This window comes from Malurus melanocephalus, unplaced genomic scaffold (genome assembly GCF_030028575.1).
Source record: "Malurus melanocephalus ecotype Western Australia unplaced genomic scaffold, MMel_1.1 scaffold_288, whole genome shotgun sequence".
NCBI classification, from domain to species: domain Eukaryota; kingdom Metazoa; phylum Chordata; class Aves; order Passeriformes; family Maluridae; genus Malurus; species Malurus melanocephalus.
Window position 1 is genome coordinate 169,990 of NW_026623520.1, and position 23,304 is coordinate 193,293.

Consider the following 23,304-nt stretch of genomic DNA (forward strand, 5'->3'; position numbering starts at 1 on the left):
CTATTTTTAATGGAAGAGTCAAAGGATTAAATTTCAAATACATTTCAAAGCAGCAAAAACAAACAAAACCAATCAAAACCACACTAATTTCCTCAGGTTAAAAAAAAAAAAGTCACTCAAATGTATTATTTAGATATCTATATCTCATTGATTTAAAAGGGCTTAGCTCTCTTAAATGAGACACCACTGACTGAATAATTAGATCCCAAYGCAGTTTTGAAGATCTGTCCCCTAATCTTCAATCTTTTCAGCACAAAACACCCAGAACAAGCAGCTGTCCTGAGCTATTAAACAAGGGAACRGAATGAAAAAGTTACTTAATTCCCCATTAAAAATTCATTCTTCAGAGAACACCAAGCAAGCAAACAGAAGAAAAGAGACAGGGAAACATATTTTGTTAGGGTGTTGTGTGCTATTTTCTCATCAAGTCTGGACACAACTCTTATGAGGTTAAAGATTCTGGAGAGAAAAGGTGCTCTGCTGARTTAGCTCTACCACCTGCAGAGCACCACACCTGCAGTGAAACATGGTCATAGAAAACAAAAGGGTTTTAAAACTCTGTAGATTCATATCAACCAACCTGTCCTTATTACATATTCAGAAATGCAGCAATGTTTTAAATGTTCCACATGAAAGTCTGAGGATGATGTCAATTGGATGATATTGACATTGGAATCTTGCTGGCTTATGTATCAAAGAGTGATTTGGAATTTGGACACTCTCAGGTGTCCATGAGAATGGAACTGGTCTTCCCATGATTGCTGCCTGTTTACTTTTGAACATCATCAGTGAATTAAGGTGGACAGCATCACCACAAAATTCTGACTATTTTTTAGGTCAGAAATATTAATGTTCTAGTCTCTTGAGGATACTTGCCTGTAATCCCACCAATTCCACCCCCTCTGAAAGTGCATCAGAATCAATGGTGGAACCAGATTTTTATTGGATTGGATAAAAAGAAGAGAATATTTCCCTTATGTCACTACTCAAGCACCGTGGATAGATCTGATATGCTTATTTTTTCATAACATCCATAAATCATAGGAACAATCAGTGTATGCTCTCCTCAGTTTGGGGTTTTTCTTTCTAAATAGAGGTTGAAAATTCTGGAGAGCCTTGTAGCAATAGATGCTGTCTTTGGGTTGCCATTTGATAGAGGTTCTTTTGAAAGTAAATTTATAGTTGGTTACGAAAGCTGAGATGGCACTTAGCTAATCTTTCTCACTGCTCTCTGGGAGGTAATTGTTTGGAGAGAGACTTTCATCACTTAAGTCTAGCAGTGTTTTCTGAACAAGAAATATGGACTCAGAGACAATCAGTAACAGCCTGGCAATTGACGCTTGGTATAATGGCTAATTACATTACAAATGCATTGTAGCTGCACTGTTTCAGACAATAAACAAAAAAATACTTGAAACAGAAAATGCCTTCWCACAAAGATTTTCACAGCATTCTCSAGACAATGTGGTTCMTGCCTGATCACCACCATACTCAGACACTCCCAGTATACACAGGCAACAGCACCATTACAGCGTTGTCYTTCCCATCTTTGGTCTTATAATCAAAATATGAATTTTTAAACTGTGCTTACATTGATTATACCATATTAAAATACTTCACTCAGCCCTGCTCTTAAGATTTGTATTACACATAAAGGTATAGAAAAGACCAACCACAGAGTAATTGCATTATAAACTTACAATGGTTGCTTTATAAAAGCCAACCAGTTTATCAAAAGATGATAGGAAACAGTATAATGACTTCTGGAATAGAGATCAAACAGATAAAATATTAAAACTCCAGGGGATTTTGAGAGTAGTTATTAATGTCATCCTCATGACCCTCAGCATTCACAGAAGAGGTCATTTTCAGTTGCTCTCATTTCCATGTGGGCACCAAAACACAAAAGAACTTGGCATATGGCATGTGAAGCAAATTTAGCAACTTCACCTCTGGGAACAGAATGCACAGGCATGTGAGAGTTACCAGAAGACTCTTTGGTTCAAACATTTTTCTTCACCAGAGAAAACCAGAGACAGGAATACAGCAAAGAGAGAAACTCATCTGATGTGGCCTAACCCACTCAAGCACGTAACTCACTCACGTGGCAGCCACAGATCAGCCTCCCAGAAACTCAGCCCCTGGCTGGTTGTCCCACTGGGAACAGAGCACTCTGGAAAGTCTTCCCTTGGCAGAGGAGCTCTGCACTTGAGCATACCTTACACCATACCTCCTCCCAAAGAAACTGAATCTCTTAATGATTCTGAACAGTTTCCCCTCGTCTGCCCTTGGCTTTGAATTACTCTTCCCTTGAGAAACCAAATTTTAAAAATTAACCCAAGCTCCCAGGCACTAATCTTCATAGGCAATGTATTTTAAAACAACACAGCCGTCTAGCGGTAGTAGTAGCTGCTGTTGTAAAGAAAATACTCTCTGCTGGCACACATTTGCTGTCCAACAATTGACACTTCTAGAAAACAGTGGGTTTGATATTTTGCTGTTTCATTTGGGCCTAAATTAAGGTTTTCTGCCTCTAATCCATGCAAAAACATTGTACTTGCAAAGCTTATTTGGCAACAACTAGGCCTAAGAGCAAGAAAGTTTCTTACTGAACACTGGAAACACAAACAGGATGAATGGAGGCAGTCTTTGAGTGAAGATGGATCACTAAAATACTTTTAATTCCTACTGCCTGTTCCTCTTCATTCARCATCCCCTCACAGACAAATGTTCACTGATTCATGTGAGGTCCCTGTCACATCTTCCATCACTTGTGTATGTGATTGGATTACACAGGTCCTAAATATTTCTTGGGATTGTGATATTCAAATTCACCAGCACCAAGAAGAATGAAAAAGAGAACTAACAATTCCTAGCCCATGTATTTTCAGAATAAGATAAAAAAACTAAAAAACACCTAGATTTATGATTTTGATTGTCAAGGAAGCATATTCTGAGTTTCTGGCTCAGAGGACAAGAACAAATCTATATCCAAAGGTGATGATGACAGAATATGACAAATTATGACAATTAATCATTTTTGCTCGCTAGAACACTTTGAAMAAAGCACTGGGAAATGCAGCAATGTCTGACAGACAAGTAGCCAAGCACTGATTTCTGGACAATAGCAACAGACAAATCACCTCACATAAAACAGGAATGCAGCAGCTGGCAGTGTGTCTAGATTCTGAAAATGATGGCCCTTTGATTTGAAAACYATGCTGTGAATCAGAAGTTTTGAAAAATTAAAAAACTCTTCATAATACACCCTCCCAGCTCTAGAACAGCACTACAGACCTGAACTGAGCCTTTTTGCTCCATTCCTCCCCAGTATTTCYGGGCATTTAAGAGCACCTCCATGGTGGCAGCACAGCTCTTTGAGGAGACTACAAGCCAGAAAAGCRTTCTGGCTTGGTGCTGGTGAATTTGAATATCACAATCCCAAGAAATATTTAGGCAGCTATTGGGTATTTGTCCTGGTCCTGTGGATCTGTGTCAACTGTAGATTTCCCAGAAGTGGCGGTGTTACAGGCCTTGCTCTCCACATGAAGGTGAGACAGTCATTTAGGAAGGTAAGGACAGGAACTGTGTCAATAATGTCATTACAGCAGACCTATTCAGGCTGCAGCTTTCTACAACATGTGAAACAGAAGAACAGCCTCTGGAATCCTGCCATTACCATTAAGCAAATAGGAACAGACATCTGCAACTCAGCGAACATGAGTCTCATACCAATTGCTGCATTTTGCTACAAGAGAAATATATTTTCTATAAGCTGTAATTTCTCCAGTTCAGCACAGGCTCCCAGAAGCTACCGAAGATGTGTTCATCAAACCAGCTGATAAAATCACTTCATCTCAGTAAGAGAGAAGCCTGTAAACTCTATGGCAACCAACACCACCACCTACAGAAATTCTTGACAGGATTTTTTCTTCAGTATGCTCATTACTGTCCATTATAAACCTTCAGAACAGCAGATGGAAGATAAAGAAAGCACTAGACTTGCATTTCCTCTCCACAAGGGAAAACAACCCCAAACTGGTATCTACAGCTTGAGTAGAATATTGCACTTCCTCTCCATGCCACTTCCAGGTGAGGTACTCAGAATAAACACAGTCTAAATTTTTTCAAAGTTGATAATTGAAGAAAGACTTACCTTTGGAAATTCCTTCATACAACAGCAGCTCAAACCCTGAGTCCCACCATGACTTACAGGTCCTGCTATTCTAAAACCTCTTTGCAGTGATGTCACTTATTTCAAGGCTAAACAGAACATTTACAATCCCCTGCTCAATGCTTCTCATAACCAAGCTCAGCTACACTTCAAGAACAGCTCTGATCTCAGGATGAGTTCAAAGTTTTCCTAATGTGCTAATAGTGCACTAAAAYCAACTTACAATATTACCAATGGTTAACATTCAGGATTATTAATTTGGAGTTCACCGATCAGTTTTTGTGTTACTGCAAATGTTCCCATTGCTAAAATATTACTTTGTCTTGATTAGCCGAGCATATAACTTCTAGTTAGGAAACAAAACTGGGCCAACACAGGTATTTCACATTCCTTTTATTTATTGCTTTTGTCAAAAGGTAAGTAAGCAAAAGAAGATTCGTAAACAAAGGGAGGACTGATCATGTAGATTAATTGCTTTTCCTACAGAAGACATCTTCTTGATCTGAGATAAAGCAGCATTCAGTCCTAACTGTGATAGTACATGTAAATCTACATGTACTACAATGTGTTAACTTTACAGGACAACGAATCTCAGAATCACTTTCAAGACTGGCTTTTCATTTATCACTCTCATTTTCATTTTATCAATCACTTTATCTCACTTTTCATTTTATCAATCTGGCTTTTCATTTATCACCTCTCTGTATTTTCCTGGTTTTTTTTTTTTTTCACAAACAATTGTCAGTTTATTACGTGCTAGCTGCTGTGGGCTGGGGTATGCTAATGCTACTCATTGAACCACACACTGCTGTGAAGTAGCTCTGCTCAGGTCAGAATGCTTTTTGGTATTACTCATTGCCTGAAACAAGGAAGATGTAACAGTTTTGGAAGGACAAGATGAAATGCACTGAAACCAGCATTTCTTCCTCTAAATCTAATCCCTTACTTGCTCTTTTTTTAATAGCTATTTTTATGATTCCTAGTTTGCAACTACCCAAACTTACTGTCGTCATCAAATGCAGGATTTTTCTCAAAGAAGCTTGGGCTGTTAATGAAACCATTACTCCAACCTTCCTCTTTTTATACTATAGTGATTTAAGCACTTTTAAAACACCGTTTTTTCCCTTTGGCTACTATTACCCCATTTCACTTTAATGCACTTTTTCTGCTGCAACAGTACTATTCCTGTGCACATTTCAGTGCGAGTCTTTAGAATCCTTGGCGTTTGCATTCTCATATATATTTTTTTTTTCCAGAGGAATTACACATTCTCTCTTCGTGGGATACATTTTACCATCTCCAGCTCTTAGTGCCTTGTCATGCTAACCCTTTCCTCACCAGCTTCTTTAGTCCCCCAAACTGGTTTTCTGAAAATCTTTTCCCACTGAACACCCAACCTGTTGCTGTGTGGCCAGCCCTCAGACATCAACGTTTGGCCCTCAGCCTCCCTCTGTCTCCCTGAGGAGTCCCTCTCGGTCTCCCGCTGACCGACTCCCTTCCCCAGATCCCTTCGCAGGACACTTTCCGTCATGTCCATCCACTGGGCTGGACAGATAGCATAGCACCGGCTCCCTGCGGTTTTGGATGCCAGCTAAAGGGGGAGGCGGTGTGGGGTGCGCGATCCGAGGCCTCTGGGGAGGACACCGCGGTGACCTTGGCGTGCCCCTGCGGGCCTGCCCGGCGCGGGGGGCGGCTCGGCCGGCGGGACCCCGAGCTCCGGCAGCCGGGGAGCGCCGGGAGCCCCTGGACGGGCGACCTGGGGCGGGGGCGGTGTGGCGAGCGCGGGGGCGGCGTGGCGAGCTCGGCCCGGCGCCGTTCCGCGGCCGGCGGCGGCGGCGCTCAGTGCGCAGGCACGGCGCGGCAGCGAGCGGCGCTCCGGGACGTACATAATACGTGCTGTCTGGGGCCGGCGGCGCAGAGCGGAGATGGGGCCGGGGCGGGACAGCCGCAGCTAGCGCCGCCAGCGCGGGGCTCGCCGGCCGAGGGCAGCGCCGGGAGGGACAGGTAACCGCGGCGCCGCCGCTCCGGCCCCTCGGCAAACTTGGGCTCCGCACTTCGGCGGGGGTTCCTGCGGCCGCCGGCGGGCTCACGGCGGGGGACGGCGCCGAGCATCCCGCGGAAGGGACGGGGGATACGGCGGAGCCCCGGGCTTCGCCTGCCGCCCGGTGACGCGGCTCTCCCGGGGCGGGCTGGTGCCGCGCTGCCCCGCCGGGGATCGGGGAGGGGGCGGCCGGGACGGGCTTTGCTGTGCCCCCGGAGCACCGCCGGGCCGCCAGGGTCGCGGGGGCCGAGATCCCGTCGGCGTGCGGGCGCTGCGGAGTTGTTCCGCTTCGGCCGGGAGAGGGGAGATGGAGAGCATCCCGCTCCGGCCCCTGGCGGCGGCGAAGCGGGCGGGGCCGCCCCCCGGGAACAGAGGATGAGATGTGCTCGCATCCCCGGTGCAGGGCAGGGGTGAATAAGTGTCCCCGGGAGCCTGCCAGGCGTGCCGGCTGTCCTGAAGGGAGCGGCTGCAGGTGCCCCTGGCAGTGCCGCAGCCCCGAGCGAGGGCAGGGCATTGCACGGGCGGAGCGCGGCTCGGCCCGGGCAGCTCTGGGAGAGCAGGAGGCAGCAGAAAGGCCACCTCGGAGACTGCTATCGAAGGCAGTCTGWTTATGCCAGTGTTCGCTTTCGCAAAGAACGCTCTCTGTAGGTAAGGACTGGAAACATGGCTCTTTGAACAGAAGGGTCGAAGTATGAAAGTCTGAAGAAGGGGGAGAGTGACTTCACCTGTGCCAGCCATCAGCATTTGTGGCTTACATTTGTGGCTTACTACAGTGTAGTGTCACAGAGCGATGACACATCTTTATTTCCTTTTGTTCTGCTTTTGAGATGTCAGTGCCTTGCATTTTAATTTTTTWAAATGTGTTCAGCCCTTGCACAAGAAAACAAAGTATTTGGAAAATTTATTGGRTAATTTTTCATAGAGCTTGTTCATCTTTTAATCTGTTCACCAATACAATCACATTTCCACAGATCAGCAGAGGATAGTAAAGCTCAAAGTAAACAGGACAGCATTTGCCATGGAAACAAAAGTTGCTAGGGGATGGATTGCTACTACGCAGTGGTGTGCTCTGAAGCTGTGATCCTACATCCCACATTTTCCCAAACACCTTGGGTTTAGGCTCTGAAAAACTTAATGATTAAGCCACTCCTTTCAGCCTGGATGCATGTTTTCAGATCGTGCATTACACAGATTTGGGTAAAAGTGACTCTCCTTTTAGCAAAAGTTTCCCAACATTTCAATGTTTAGTTTCTCAGCCCTGAAGGCGAGACATGCAAATACACAACACTCAAGAGATCATAGCTACTGCAGTATTTATTCATCCAATGTAAATTGATGCTGTGACACATTTCCTTCTTACTTGTGGAGGACTGTTTTCTCTCTGACTGTTTCAGTTCTTGTGTCCTAACTGGAAGTAGCAAGAGAATTACATTCACATTGCAGCTGAGAGAAGAAACCATCTTAGGCCAGATTATCAGGCTCCTTCATACAGGGTTGGAGGGCCACCTCTTGTCTCTTATGGGGCAAGGTATTTTGCAAAAGATAGGAGATTACTTATAAATGAAAGAGTCTGGCCATGAAGAAGATGTTCAGTAGAATTAATATTATCCAGTGCTTGAAAAGAATGAATAATTCTGGCAGTCCTTTTTCTTTTTTTCCTTCCATTTTAAAAGGTCATACTACTTGGTGCTATCACAACTTTTTCTCTTTGAAACATAAGATCATTCTTTTGTTTTCTATTTCACCTCCCAGCTCTTATTTATCATTTTGCTCATATACCTGACCAAAACCACCTATTAGCCTTTTTGATTGTTAAAGAAAAAGTGTCTATGTGTCATGTAAGTGGTTCCAGGCAGTGTGGTCATTACAGGCAGTTCTTCATCAAGCTGTTAGAAACACTGCATCCTTCTTTTTCTATATTGACAGAACATACAGACAGTGCAATGAATGCAAGATCATGTTTATACAGTTGTCATGTCAGATTGAGTTTTCTTGAATTAATCATAATAACTAAAGTTGCTGGTTCAGACTCAGCAATATGCTTCATCTCCTTTCTGAATACTCCTGATTGCAACTGGAGTGGTACAAGCAAGCTTTGGCAGGTTCACATCATCTGGTCATGTTAATTCTGGTTCTTCCCTGTGTTGACCTTATGGAGTCACTTAAACCTAGAGAAAATAGCTTCCATTCTGCTCATTATATGATGCTAAACTTGCTTACCTGAATGGTTTAAGTTGGCCAGGAGTTAAACATAATTTATTAAGTAGGTAGGATTGATGTGATCTGAGGATCCAAGAGAATGAGTCTTGGCAGAGCTTTAGTTAACCTCTTTATTCTCTTTCTAATGTGTGAGATGAAATCTGCTTAACCAAAAGATGGGTTGAGGGATATGGATGTAAAGTGTTCTTATCGCTGAGGTATAGGTGGTGTGACCCTGCTGTAGAGAGAGGTGGGGCAGCTATGGTAAATTACACCATTTTTTCCTCTTCTCCTTTCCCCCTAAGGTGTGTTTATGAGTTGGGCAGAACTCCTCAGTGCTTGTGCTGTTAAAGATGGAAGCTAGCTGWTGAAGAAATGATGGCAGTGATGAAAGAGGGCTTCTTTTCCTCTCTTTTTCGGGTAGGGAATAAACAGCATAATGAGAGATGGAAACAAAAAGAGTTCTTTCACAGAAGAACAGCCTCCAAAAGTAAAATAGCTTACAGCTTTTCCCCACGATAGTTCAGATTGTATACTTGTATACATACCACAACTTTGGGATTTTTTTGTACCTCAGATAATGATAGTGTTCAAAAATTCATAACATGGTAAAAAGGCACAACACACTGTCCTGGTTTCAACTGGGATATAGTTCAATTTTTTCTCAGTAGCCATTACAGTGCTGTGTTTGGGATTCAGGGTGAGAACAGCATTGATAACACACTGATATGGTTGTTKTTTCACACTTGCCCCAAGCCAAGGACCTCCTCAGTGTCTCATGCTCTGCCAGTGAGGAGCTGCACAAAAAGCTGGGAGGAAGCACAGCCAGGACAGCTGACATGAGCTAGGCAAAGGGGTGGAGGTGAGCGAGTGGCTGCAAGGTACTTAGCTGCCAGCTGGGCTCAAACCACAACACAAACAAATGTTTTTCAATATATTGACTGTAGCKGGAAACATCAATGTTAGCTGTGTATAGCCTGACACAGGGTGGCTTTAGGGCCAGGCTTTCCCTGCTCACATGGTGAGCAACTGGTGCTGCCCAGGAGTTTCCTGCTGTCTCAAGGTCTCTCCCCACCCTGCCTGTTTTTCTTGGAAGACCAGCACCTTGAAGGACACTGGTGCGGGGCTACTRGCAGAAAGCAAGCCCATCTGCTACTAGCAGAGAGCAATCCCACAAGGATTGGAGAGTACTTCTTTAGTTTCCTAAAGCTTTACACTGGCTGATGTATAAAAGGGAAACTTGCAGGGGGTACAGAGGCAATTTGGTGTTCAAAAARAGGTGCTCCTGAGAGAAGCTGTGCCTGGTGCTACCGCTATTGCTCTGCAAAGCTCACTTGCCAGCAATCATCCCTCTGGCCCTTGGCAGGTCCCTTAGCAACACATGGGCTGCCTCCTCCACTGGGTCATGACTTCTGTGAGAGCCTTGAAACCTCATTACTGAGTTGTAAGAGATATATTTGCAGCTATAAGATGTTGAGATCATGAAATCCCAAACTAAATGCATATTAGATTTACAAAATAAATAAAACCTCAAGATAACAGGTTTCTGTAAAGAGGAAAAAGCAAATTCACCTTTATTCCTGAACGAAGAATACAGATTCCCAAAGGCTGGAAGTTCAACGTTTATACCAGCACTGATTTCTAGCTGAGCCAGCCAAAAGCTTCAGTAAGACTGTTGCTGTTCCTCACCAGTATTTTCTGGATTCTCCTTAATTTGAAGGCTTGCATACTCAGGTATTTTGTACTCAGCAAGATTGCCCATTCCCAAAGAGCAGAGATCTGCAAAACTGGGAGGTCCCAGCTGCCATGAGCACATCAAATCTTCGTCCAAGTGAAACTACTTTGGAAATCTGACGTACTGCTTGAAGCTGATGTAAATTGAGCCATGACATTCAGGTGCAAGTTCTGATTAACAGTTCCCTTTGGACTACAGYTCTTTGAACTTCTTTTAAGAGAAGCCAAACAGCTTAAGCAATGTTGAGCTATTGCTCAGGTTGTTTTTAGGGGCTAGTATTATTTCAATGAATTCAATAGCATCACACCTGCGCAAGCAAGTTCAGGCCTTGGACGTGCATAATTAAATATAGATTTTATGTGTCAGAATTTCCATGAAGTGGAAGGAGTAGAACACTTAGTTGATGCTTTTCATAGTGGGCAAAATTCAGATTTTATTAAGGTCAACAGGACCTTGGCATTGACAACAGGACCTTTGGGCATTGACGTCTCCAAGACAGCATACTTTGACATAAGTTTAATATTTTCATTTCACTCTCATTGAGCAGAGTGATGCTGTTATAGCATTGCATTTTTAATTTTTTTTTTTTTAATATCCCTGTTTAAGTCCAAGTTATATACTCTTTTAATCTGTCTAGGACTTATTTTGCCTCTGTTTCCTCTGGCTGGGAAGGGTATATCAATGCTTAGTCCTGCACTTCAAAAGCTCAGAAAAAAAAAATTAAAAAACACTTCTTACCCAGCAGTTTGGAAAGTTCCTAAGGTGGCAAGCTCCAGTTTACTGACAGAGACAGTATGGAAGAGAGGCAACTTGAGCCCTTGAGGGATGCTGGATTTTGTTACCTGGCATATCCTGCTTGTTTCAGTCTCCATGGAAACACAGTAGCACATTAGTGTGAAAGATGAGGAGCGAGCACCGTGTGTATGGGAGGGAATGTTCCCTACAGCACCTTTGGGCTATGCTGTGCCAAGTCACTGAGTTCCTTGAGCTGAGTCACTGCATGCAGCTRTACTCGGATCATTTCTTGGTTTACAAAAAATTGAGGGAAAGGTCTCTCCTGAGCYGTTTCTTTTCATCACATCTGGAGAGTTTGCAGCCATCTTTGCTCTCCTGCCACACCGATAATGATCTGCTTTGTGTGAAACCTCTCGTTGCAGGTAGGAAGGATGAGCTCCTATGCTGACATCTGCGGGTCCAAGCACGCGCAGGGCAGCACCGAGGGAGGGTACCAACGCTATGGAGTTCGCTCCTACCTGCATCAGTTTTATGAGGACTGCACAGCTTCGATTTGGGAGTATGAGGATGATTTTCAGATCCAGAGATCGCCGAGCAGGTGGAGCTCTGTATTCTGGAAGGTATTACCTGTTGCTTTTTACTGGAGAGAGAAACTCCCATTTCAGGATTTTCCCTGTGTAGCTGGTGGTATTAAGTATTCATACAGAAAGGCTTTTTGCTACTCAGTTTTGCCAGAGATGGCCAAATAACTATGTGTGAGAGCAGAGCACTCTTACCAAAATACATCAGCTCACTGGGGTCTTTGTATCATTAAATTTCTCTGCCCCAATGTCACTGAACACCAAAGTCTTATCTGGGAGCCCCACCAACATCTTGGAAGTGTAGTTTACCTCAGCTCTACACCCATAAYAGTCCTGCCAGATTGTGGGAATTGGACTGGTAGGTTAAGAGCAGAGTGTGACCTAGGGATCAAGAAAACCAAAAGATCTCCATTAAGGTCAGAGTATTTGACAGAATTGGAGAAGAGCAGAAGTTGGGTGTGGCCTGTGAGGCCATCCAATCCCTACCCCGCAATGTTCCCTTCCCCCAGGAACTTTCTGGGTGAACCAAATTTTGAAYTTACACTTGAAATACGCTATAAACACTCTGTGATTTGCTCATGACAATAGCAACTTCCTTCTAATTCCTCCAAAGGAAAGACATCACATGAAGTAAAAGCAAGTGGTGGATATGACAGACTACCAGCAGACACTGAACTATTGGTGCTAACCACCATCTGAAGCTAAAGAAATAATCAGTTACACAGCACTGGAGTTAAACTGTGTTCCTCTTTCTGATGGGACCTTTTCAACATGAAATGCTATTCAGAGATAGCAATGCAAATTCCATTGTTTCCAGAAATGTCAGTACTCAATTACATAAACATGAGTTGTAAAAAGACAGTTTTTTCATTTATTCTAGTTCTACTAGGGCCTCTTATATCCTAAAAGAAAAAATAACTCCTAGGAGAGAACTGTATCTGCAAGACACAGTGAAAGAGAAACGCCTCCTAGGAGCACTTCCCGACTGAAAACCAAAAAGGGAAGTGGAAAAACTGGAAATTAATTGGAATTTTGTTTGTTTCTTTGTTTTCCAGGTCGGACTCATCTCTGGGACGGCTTTTATGCTGATAGGTGTAGCTGTTCTTGTAGTGGGCTTTCTTGTGCCACCGAAAATCGAAGCCCTTGGGAAGGATGATTTTGTTGTTGTGGATACCCGTGCTGTTCAGTTCAATGGGTCCCTTGATATATGCAAGCTGGCAGGAGCAATCTTGTTCTGTGTTGGAGGGTCCACCGTGGCAGCGTGTCTGCTGATGTCTGCTTTTGCTAAAAATTACTCCAAAGAAGAGAAGTACCTCCAACAAAGATTTAAGGAGAGAATAGCTGATATAAAAGCCCATGCAAACCCAGTCACAAAAGCGCCAGCACCAGGAGAATCAAAGATACCTGTCACTTTGTCCAGAGTTCAAAATGTCCAGCCTTTATCTGAAACCTGACCCTTCCCTTAGGTTTTGTTTCTTGTGGATCACTTTAACTGAAAGGTATCAGCCCTTGTTGGCATCTGTGCTAGTCAARTGAAACATCGAGTGCTCTGCTATATAAACATGGAGTTAATGGAGGAGCTGCTCTGGTTAAAATTTAGGATTGGAAAAAGGAAATTATGTGATTAGACCTGTGACCAATATAATCAGTATATCTGAACCTTTTAATCTGTGTGGGTCCAATAAGTTCTTGCAACAATGATTAGGTGTTTAGCTTATCAGATTGCATCCCTGGAAAACCCAGGGTGCATTTATGACAGCTGTACCAGGAACACCCTGCATCCCACTATTTAAAGTTTAGATGAATTTTCTATTTTTTTAATTTTGTTCATTTGGTTGCTTTGTTGGGGTTTTTTTGCCYTTAAAATACTGTTCAGTCTTACATTTCCCACCTGATTTTGCTCTCTGGGAAGCCAAGATTCTGCCCTTGTGATTTGCACTTATCCTCCTATCACATGCTACAGTCTGTATCAAAGTAATACTGCACAGGCAAAACATGTCAGTGAGAGCCCTTAATTTGATCCCGACAAAATGTCACTTTCTAGCAATGTTACTTTCTGGGAAAGGCAAGTTATACTTGATCCTGAGTTACAATTAACCTGTGCTAAAGTGCCAYTTTTGTCTTAGTCGTTGCCATATTAACAAAAACTACAAACAAAATAAAAATTAGGAATTCCTGTGAGAAGAGGAACATCACACTAGTGTGTCTTTGCTTTGATATTGTTTCTTTCATTATATTATGTTTGAGGCTAAAACAAAGTGTTTTAGTTTTGTCTGGGTGAATAAATGTGGTTTGACATGCCCAGGCCCTATGTTCTGTCAGTACATTGATGCCATGTTAGATGATCTCAACATGCGTATCTAAAGACATTTTGAAAATGCTGTTTATATTTTTATAGAGAATAGAAAAAGTTATGCTTAATCACATACATTTGTGTAATGCTTACCTAAAGACTTGTCCTTTCATGGAAGACCCCTAATTAATTTCTCACCCAGGGCAATTATTTCACTGTCTTAATCAACTGTATAAATAAAGATGTGACATTTGTACTCTGACAATATGTGCCACCTTACAGTTCTGTCTATTTTTTGAATGGATTGAATAAAATTCTAGGCGTGAGCCAACCATGGATTTYGTGAATAGTTCCTTTCTAGTAAAAAAAAAATTAAGAGCTCTATTCAAAGGAGAAATCAGCCACTGAAACTCACAGGTTCTTTCAATGCAGTCTGTTTTCATCTTTCAGTGGTGAGGAAGCCACTTTAGTGCTAAATCAAACAGATTCTGCCACAATACTGACAGGATTGTGGTAAGAGCTGTGCACTTTCCCTTGCTCATAAATATTTTGTGGTCTGTGACACTCAGTTCATACTTAAAACTTCARTCAACCAGATCATATGTGTTTGGAAGTTTCAGCTGAATCTACAATAACTATTATGGCTGACAACACCATGGGAAGTAAAATTTTCTTCTGCAAAGAAAGTTCCCATTTGGGCGACACAATTGCAGAGTCCAAGCATTAGCACTGAAAAGATGGGACAGTTGAGGGCTTGTCACATGCACATGGTCACACAGAATGGGAGAGAGTAGCTGTTAAGGCATCTGGCAATTCACTGCACCMATGTACCATAAGTGCAAAAGCACATTGCACCCCATACTTCAAAATAAGGGGACAAGTAGATGGAGCAGTGCTAAAGAGGAAAAGATGAGAAGACTGACACAGTGAGGAGCTGTGTATTCATAAAGAACGCYGTCAAGGACAGGGGAGAGGGGCACTGATTACTCACAAGGCACATGCAAGGACTGGGAGATGCTGTCACTGCTGCTGTTTGTTAGTTATTCCAGGCAGAGAGTGTCCTCAGCCTATCGTGTCCAGGTTGCTAGGATTGCTGTTTACTGCCATTGGCTTTCACTGCTGTCAGGCTATCGGTGTGTGGGCAGCAGAGTCAAGCTGTCCTGGCCTTTTCAACTGAGACTTTTTTATCGTGCATGGAGGAAATGTGACATTTGAAGYTCTACAGTGAAGTTCACAGAAGGAGATGTGAGCGAGGGCTCCTGTAGCTGTTACCGAGTTCCTTTTCTCCACCTGCCTTTTGTTAACACTTTACTGGAAGTCTGACTGAAAATCCAGCTGGAAAAGAAAGCAGAGGTTGGGCTAATTCACCCAAACTAGCTAATACAGGTATATAGCTCTCTTTAAAATATACCCTACATGTAGATACACACCTGCAAGTGTCACTAAATTTTCACCCAGAAGACAACTGACCAAACAGGTAATGGATAGAGCTGATCCGAATGTTGGTGCTCTGTCGTAGTGCACAGAACTGTGCATGCTTTGGCAGGACAAAAGCAGATGAGTCATGGCATGGCATTACCCAKGTGCTGGGGGAAAAGAAATACCCTTGGGGATCTTACCGAAGCTTGCTGGGATAGAAAATGCACTTGGGATTTAGCAGCAGCAGCAAAGCTGATAATGTCATGGCTAACATTGCCACACACGTTTCATCTCATTAAACTCTTGTTTCGGTTGCTTAGATCTTTTCTGGAATTGAGACCTCCAGAGGCTACAATCCTTCACAGCAGAGAATCAGTGCCACACAGAGCTTTTGTAGAAATATTGAGCAGAAAATTGCTCTGTTACTATTAGGGAGCCACATACTGGAAAGATTAAGACACGTCAGAAACATTTTCAAGATCCATTTTCTTGTAATGTTTTTAACACCTTCGCACTTTGGTGCAGGAGCTAAAGCAGCAGCTAAAAGCAGTAGAACTGTACTGTTTGCTTTCTTATGGAAAATACCTGTGACAGCCTCCAGCTGGGGAGCAGTGGGAGGCAGTGATACTCCCYGGGAAATTTCTAGTGAGGTTTAGGGCAATCTGTCCCTGCACATATCATTTCCTTACCATCTAACTTCTTCACTTCTCCCATCCCCACTAAATTGCAGCCCACACTTAATTCTGGGACTCCCCCTCCAAGCACTGACTTCCATCGTCTTTCGAAAGGGCACATTAATGGAGACCTTAGAGCAAATAAGATATGGCTTAAGCAGCCAAGAACTTCCTTTTTCAACTCTTTGACCTCTCTGCTCCAGAGGCTCCATTCAGTTTCTTAATGCTCACCTTATTTCTTGCCCCCTTTTCTAGCCGCATTTGGCTTTAAATTACAGTGCAACCCCTCCCAGCCCCACACCATTTTCTCTGCAATTGTAGTGAAAGAAATCACAATTTTCATCTGAGTGGTAATCACTAGCTTAATTTTCGTTAGTACATGCTGTCCTGAAGGTTAGTTCTGCTTCCTCAGCACACTGTGCAGAAAAGGCTTCTCTTTGGCATCTGTTCTGTTCTCTGCTCTCCAGGCTTTCTTGACCCCTTAATTTTCCTTTTTTTTCCCCAGTGCATGGTGAATCGGGCAGACAGAAACATTCCTCCTCTTGAGCATCCTGTAAACAGATTTCATTCCCAGCTTCAGCTACAGCCTCAGCCTGCCATTTCCAGGTATGAGATTTTTAATCATGAGCAAGTACAAGTGAACAGCTCTTCATGAAAGCAGCAGCAGCAGAATGGGGAGGCTGCAGAGAGAAAGGTTTGGCAGGGGGAGAGCAGCAGCACAACCTGAACACCAGGGAGGCCAGTCAGCCCCCGAGGACAGGAAATGCAAAGGAGACAGCCAAAGACTGCAAGTACCTTAGTTGGATGCACTTTCCCAGCAGCTTTCTACAAAAGGGGTAAGAATGGAACAATTTTGGTAAAATAAAAGAATCAGCACTTGGGATTATTCAGTGCTGACCGGTCATCCTGCCCTCTCAGGTCACTGTATATCAGGGCAAAGACACAATAAAATACAAGCTGTATGAGCAGGCTTTGGAGGCACAGCCTCGCCCCTTGAATAGCTGAAGGAAGCAACATCTCTACAGAACAATACCCTGCACCAGTCATTTGGGATTAATGCCCACGCACCTCTTAGAGAAACAATGGTTGAGTTGTGCCAGTTCATCCCCATGGGACAGTTTGTCCCGAAGGAACATAATTGTAATTAGAAAGATCCACCCAGTCTCCRCCTATTTCCAATATTTAGAGGCTGTGAGTGATCCTTCTGGAGCCTTCTGGTCTCTGGGCAAACAATCCATCCACCCCCTCATTTTTCTTCAGTTCTTATCTGGACGTGTGGCAGACCACACAGTGTGCATTTCCTGCATCAGTTCACTTGATGCACATTAAGCAGGGCAAAGCTCAGCTTTGCTGTCAGATAATTTACGGAGGTATTGGGATGAAAATAATCTCTGCATATTGACAATAGGTGAGGCAAATACTTCTACCAGCCCTTCAGAGAAAAAAGCCAGTACCAAATAACTCCTTTTATTGTTTTTCTCCTAATTATTTACAGCTGATTTTTGAAGGCACCCTTTTCTTCCCATAATTTACCATTCATGGGTTTGTGCAAATACAAATGGGAGATCAGTTTTAAACAATGGCAATAAGCTAGTTGATTTAACAATGTATGCTATGCTGCACCAGCAATTTCAGCCTCAAAACTCATGGCCCTCATGGCTTCATGCCATTYCCTAGGTAAAGGCACCCTTCAGCCTGAGGCTTGAAGGATGAGCTGCTGGTGGTCGTGGTGTTCAGGGGGCAAGAGGCCTTTCTGGAATGTCATTATTTCCTGCCTCTGGTCACCTAATGGCTTGAGCATCTGCTGCCCATTTCCTCCCGGCCTCCACCGGGAATCTCAAGCCCTGACACTTCTTTCCTAAGCCTCCTGAGCAGCAGGGTGAGGTGAGAGGGACCCCTGACCCATGCATGTCTTGGAAGGGGTGCAAAATGTGCCTGCCTGAAATGGAAGCACAGGGCAAACATGTACAGTGCTGGCAGAAGGGAGATGAACGGGATAGAGGCAAAAGGGAAGGAATCTCCAGGGGAGAGCTGATGAAATGCAACATTTTAAGCATCAGTTTGGTCATCTGTGAATGAATATCAGAAGAGACAGTCTGTGAATATTGACCTTGCTGCAAGTCTAAAACCTGTGACCAGAAAACAGTAGTTAAAATACAGTCATTAAAATCTTCATGGAAGTAAATTCTTAAAAACACCCAATCAGCTTTTAACATCAATATTCTGGCTTCCTCAGATGGCTAGACAAACATGAGGACCTTATTGTTGGACAAGAGCATTATCTCTAGTGTGAAGACACATTTTTCCCTTTAGTGTACTATGATAAAGAAATATTTTGAATGGGTTCGGCATTGGTTCAGCTCTCAACTGACCTCTTGCAAAGGCACTTCTGAAATTGGAGCAAGAATGCTGTAAGACAAAAACCCTCACTTCAAAGACTACTGAAGAGAGCCACGGTCTGCAGGGAGTATCAGATCCCCAGTAACCCTCACATGCAGGCTGACCAGGTCTCTGGCTCCCTGCTTTGTAAGGTCACAAACCAGTGGGTTCATCTGCACCCCCCCTTGCACATCAGAGGTGACTGAGCAGGCCCTGAGCAAGGTACACAATCAGTGCAAAGCAGAGCACAGGCAGTCACTGAAACCCAGAACAGCCACAGGAGACACTGACACTCCTTCAGCTCTGGCCTCTACCTCAACTTTGAGGGCAGGGACAGCTCCAGCACTTTTYCAGAAATCATCACAGCAGCCATGTGAACTCCCACATGCCCTGAGAGCCAAGGTCTCAGATTTCCCCAGAGGAAGACATCACCGTCTYATGACATGGGAGGAGGAGTAGCAGTTTCATTCCTTGCAGTGAGCACCAGTCAAAGAGAGATGATTGCAGCACATGGAGTCAGCCCTCTTTAGCTTAAAATCACAACAGAATGGATGGTAAAGGGCTTGTGCTGACCTCCAGATGATCATGTAACTGGAAAGTGATAAATTGAGTTTGTTGGTTTAAACATGTCTTGTATTTAACCACAGGTCTACAAAGGCTGCAACAAATCTTTGCCCTGACATTGTCTGGGTCCTGTGCYCTTCATCTGCTCCTCCAGCTCAGCGCCTGCTCTCATCATTGCTCTCTGAGCTACACTGCTCTCTCTCGAGGCACCAGTTGTGTTCCATCTAAGGTATGACAGGAAAACACAGAAGTTCACCTGCCTGAACCATTGACACAAACCTGGAAGGCCTCAGCTCAAAGCAGCTCCAGAGCTGTTAGCCAGATGATTTTGTCTCTGTGGATGCATTCACCGATCTGTGTTGAGAAGGTCCTGGCCTTTGGTGTGCTGCCAAGTGTCCCCACACAGGTTGTCTGTGAGGCAGCCAGCAAGGGGACACACACAAAGCAGGTCCCAAACCTTTCTCCAGGAGCAGTGCAGACCAGGCCATCAAGTGCTCATTTTAAAACAGCCAGCTGTGGATCACACAGACATTGGTTTAGCAGAAACTCCAAGCACACAGCGAGGTTTCTCCAGATGTGCTCTGGAAGGAGCTGCTGGCCACGTTTTCTGTGCATGTCAGGCCTCGGCTGAGGCACTCACACAGCAAAGAGCAGAGAAGGGAGATGTCAAGGACTGCAGCCTGCATACCACGAGTAAGGGAACTGCTCTGGCACTGGCTTGGGTGCAGGGCAGAGCAGTCAAAGAAGCGAAACTGCTGGGTGCACTGCATGGAGCCCAATTCCCATGGATACAAGTGGCACTGACTCTGCATTGTTTCTTTTGGTATGGGAGGCCTCATAAGGAAGTGTTGTGTGTAGTCTTTTTCACTCACTGGAGACTTCSAGAGGAGCAGGCATTTGTCTGAAGCCGTGGGAAACACCATTATGTCAGTCAGCATGTCATGATCTACCTCCCCCGTGCACCAGCCAGAACACTGCCCACCCCTGCAGCCATGGCAGGGGCTCTCTGCAGTGCCAGGGCTCTGTTCCCTGCTGTGGAACACCAGTGGGACATCTCAAGGAGGAGAGGTGCTAATGAGAGAAAAAGGTCTTGAGCCAATATTAAGGCCTTTGAGATGAACTACCCTGCCTCCTTCCATCCCGCAAACCAAACCAACCCAAAAAAACAACCCACACCTTTTATGCAAAAAAAACCTCTGCTTCAGTTTCCCCACAGAAAATCACACTTGGGAATGTTTTTCCAGGGAAAGGCTCTAATCTCCATGAGCAGGCAGATGTGTGCCTCCCTTTGCACATTCACAGCGCCATCTGCAAGCATCAGATGTGCTGGAGGGRGAGTGTCCCAGCCAGAGGCACCCGAGAGGTTTCTCTGCCTTACCTTCCTTGTCCTGGGATAAGCCACCTACAATCATGTGGTCAGGGTACTTTGAACAATGAACCCTTTGTGCATCTTGAACAAGGWCTTGTGCTGTATGAAAAGGAGAAATAGTCTTCGGCCTTGTCTCTCCCTGCAGAAGGAGGCTGCTTTCAAATAGTGGATGCAAATTGTAGCCCTTGCCTCATCAAGGTCATTTCTGTTTGGTGCTAGTTCTGCAGGGGTCAGTGGGAGCAATAAGAAATGACAGGAAGGTGTGAAGCTCAGGTAATTCTAAGGACGCCTGCCTTGCATTAACAATTTATAAGGGAGAAATAACGTGGCACAGKCATTATTTTTAGAGCTATCTCTTCTCACAACCAAAGAAGCAAAGGCAGCAAAGGCAGCAAAGAAACAGAAGGATGAGGAGGAGATTGCATGTAGTGACAAAACCACAATCCATGGCTGCAGAGGAAGAGCAAGATTTTTAAAAGGATACCAAGGTGAGGACCCAAAGCACAGTTGGCAGTGTGACTGCTTATCTCTGACACCACCACTTCATCACTGAGGAGTTTAAATCAGTCAAATCTCTAGTTAAATCAGAGGTCCTTCCCAACTAATACAAGGAGAGATTACCAAAGCCTGAATACATTTTTTTTTCCTCAAGACTGGGAAAATCCACTCACCTATGTGAATGCAAACATAAAGTACCCACCCCCTAAGTACTTTCTAATRAAATATTCCAAGTTCCTTGTTTCTRKGATATTCAACTGGTTCATCTACAAAACTTCAGCCTTCAGCTGAAGGCTGGACTGCTYATTCCCCTCCCCAGGGCTGGTGGTTCCCATCTTCTCAAACAGGAGCCCCGAAGACTCACATCACTTTGCCCCTTCCCAAGCATACACATTTCCCACTGTGGGAAGGCTTTCACCAGTGTGGGAAAGCCTTGCTTGGCTGGAGAGGAAAGGATAGTCGGGGGTTTCTTTCTTAATGACAAATATTTATCAGAATAATCTAATTTTAAAGAAAAACAAATCATTTGCTTAAAAATAAATGGTATAGTATTGGGTTTTTCTTCAGCATTTTGACAAGAGTTGTCTTACACCTGGTATGTGGTGTAAGATGCCTGGTATTGCATTTAAATTGGAATATGCATTTCTAGCAATGTTTTTCCATTCTACGGTGTTGAGCAGCTTTTGAATAAGGAGAAAATGTAAATGGCTTAATATTTGAAAGTTTAAAATCTGAATAGGATTTTTTTTTGTTTCTAATAGAGACAGGATGAGAAAGAAGAAAAGAATTGCTCTAAACTAAGGAGAATAGAAAGCAATGCAGTGAGTCTTAAGAAATGTACTTTCCCTTAGGTCTTTATAATACTCTGCTCRGTGTCTCTACACAGAACTTAACTGTGAGGAAGAAGCCGTGTCATTCCAAATGGTGAGTACAAAGTGGTCTTTGTTGCCGAGCAGAGGGGCCTTGRCAGCCTGGAGAAAGGGGCTGGCAGGACTCTCCTCCAGCTCAGCAAGGGGAAGAGCCAAGTACTGCACACAGGGAGGAACCATCCCTTGCTCTATACTGGTGGAGGGCCTGGCAGAGGAGCAAAGGGCTGGCTTTCACCCTCCTCAGGCTGTGCCCCAAGAATGTGCAGCCAGTGGGATGAGCTGCTGTAGGAGGGGTCAGAGAGGGAGGAAAGGTCCTGCAGTGCCTCTGAGGGAGTGGAGAGGGTTGGGAGCCACCAGGAACAGCACCATGTTCACACTGGCAGTGCTGGGAGGAAAAACCTGCCTTATGGAGCAGAGAGCCTGGGAGGGCAGAGGGTCTCAGCTCTGCCACGCTCAGGCTGTAGGTGCTGGGTGAGGCTCATCAGTGACTCTCTAAGCACAGCCTGGTTCTTGCAGGACACCCCCAAGCAAGGTCCTCTGACAGCCCCAGCTGGCAAAGGTGGGGGCTTTGCTGCCAAGCAGGTTAATACTAAAGACAATTCAGTGCTTTGGTATTGCATGTTGCACTATAGACTTGTACTTTCTTGAATTTTCCAAATCCTGTCCACTGCCTTATAACTCCCACAGCTTTCAATAGCTCCCAGGCCATTATTTCCTTTGCATTTCAGTCTTTCAGAATTCTGAGTTTGGTTCAACAAAGCACTGAAGTGTACACACAAGCTAAGATCTGTCACCCTTTTTGAGGTTATTACTAGAATGTGATATATTTTATTGTATAATTATAGCAAATTTCAGCTACAACCAATAATATTTTTCCCGTCACTAACATTATAAGAAGATTAAACTATTAATATGCACATGATTTATGTGTGCAGTGTGTGTGTGAGCACACAGCAAATGCCTTCAGCGTTCACACACATCCATAAGGTGAGGGATACAAATGTGCACACACACAATAATCTACAGAGAGCAGATGGCTCCACTCTCTATTGCCATGTCCACAGCACTTCTGATTAAAACTTAGATTGAAGACTGTGAGCCACCCAAAACAAAACATCCTCGAGTGCATCCCATTCAATCATTCTGATTGCAGCTTCTTAATAAACACACCCTTCCTGGAGATACTTCATTTGGTACCCACATTTACTATCTAACGGTTGTTTTAGTGAACATTTGGGGTAATCAGTCAAAATACCCCAGCAACAATCCTTTCCCTATATTTTCAAGTGATCAGAAGACTCACACACACTCTTTTATTCTTCTGCACATAGGTTTGTTTCACCATACTTTACATGAGACTGAACAGGGATTATATTTTCCTTATTCTCACCCACTTGTTTCCACAAATTAACTTATTTTGGCTTTGATATGTCAAGGTACCAAAGCACTAGTTAAAATTCAATGAAAACTGCAGTCCTAAGGGAATTAGGCCTATTCTTTAATGCTTTGCTGAAATTAGGAATCTCAGCAGGGAGACAGGTAGAAGTTTTGTAATTTTCCCAGGAATTGCCAGTGAACAGACCAAACTCATGTCATTTGCTGAGTATTGCCTGAACACACACACCAATAACACAGGACCAACCTGAATTGTGACATTAAAAAAACCCCTGGGCAAGTTTAACTGAGCCATTGGTCTCACATTTGTAACTATGTAACAGCCAAATTGGCAACATGGTTTCTTTCATAGTTACAATACAAAAATTCCCAAGCCGGT

General features: G+C 44.0%; 1 protein-coding gene across 1 annotated transcript; it reads left to right on the forward strand.

Annotated features, from left to right (window-relative positions):
- Positions 1 to 6,013: 6,013 nt before the first annotated feature.
- Positions 6,014 to 14,096, forward strand: NRSN1 (neurensin 1). The gene is made up of 3 exons (XM_057376715.1): positions 6,014 to 6,178; positions 11,307 to 11,504; positions 12,521 to 14,096. Exons 2-3 carry the CDS (start codon positions 11,316 to 11,318, stop codon positions 12,917 to 12,919), a joined length of 588 nt encoding a protein of 195 aa, XP_057232698.1. The 5' UTR covers positions 6,014 to 6,178; positions 11,307 to 11,315; the 3' UTR covers positions 12,920 to 14,096.
- The last annotated feature ends 9,208 nt before the right edge of the window (positions 14,097 to 23,304 follow it).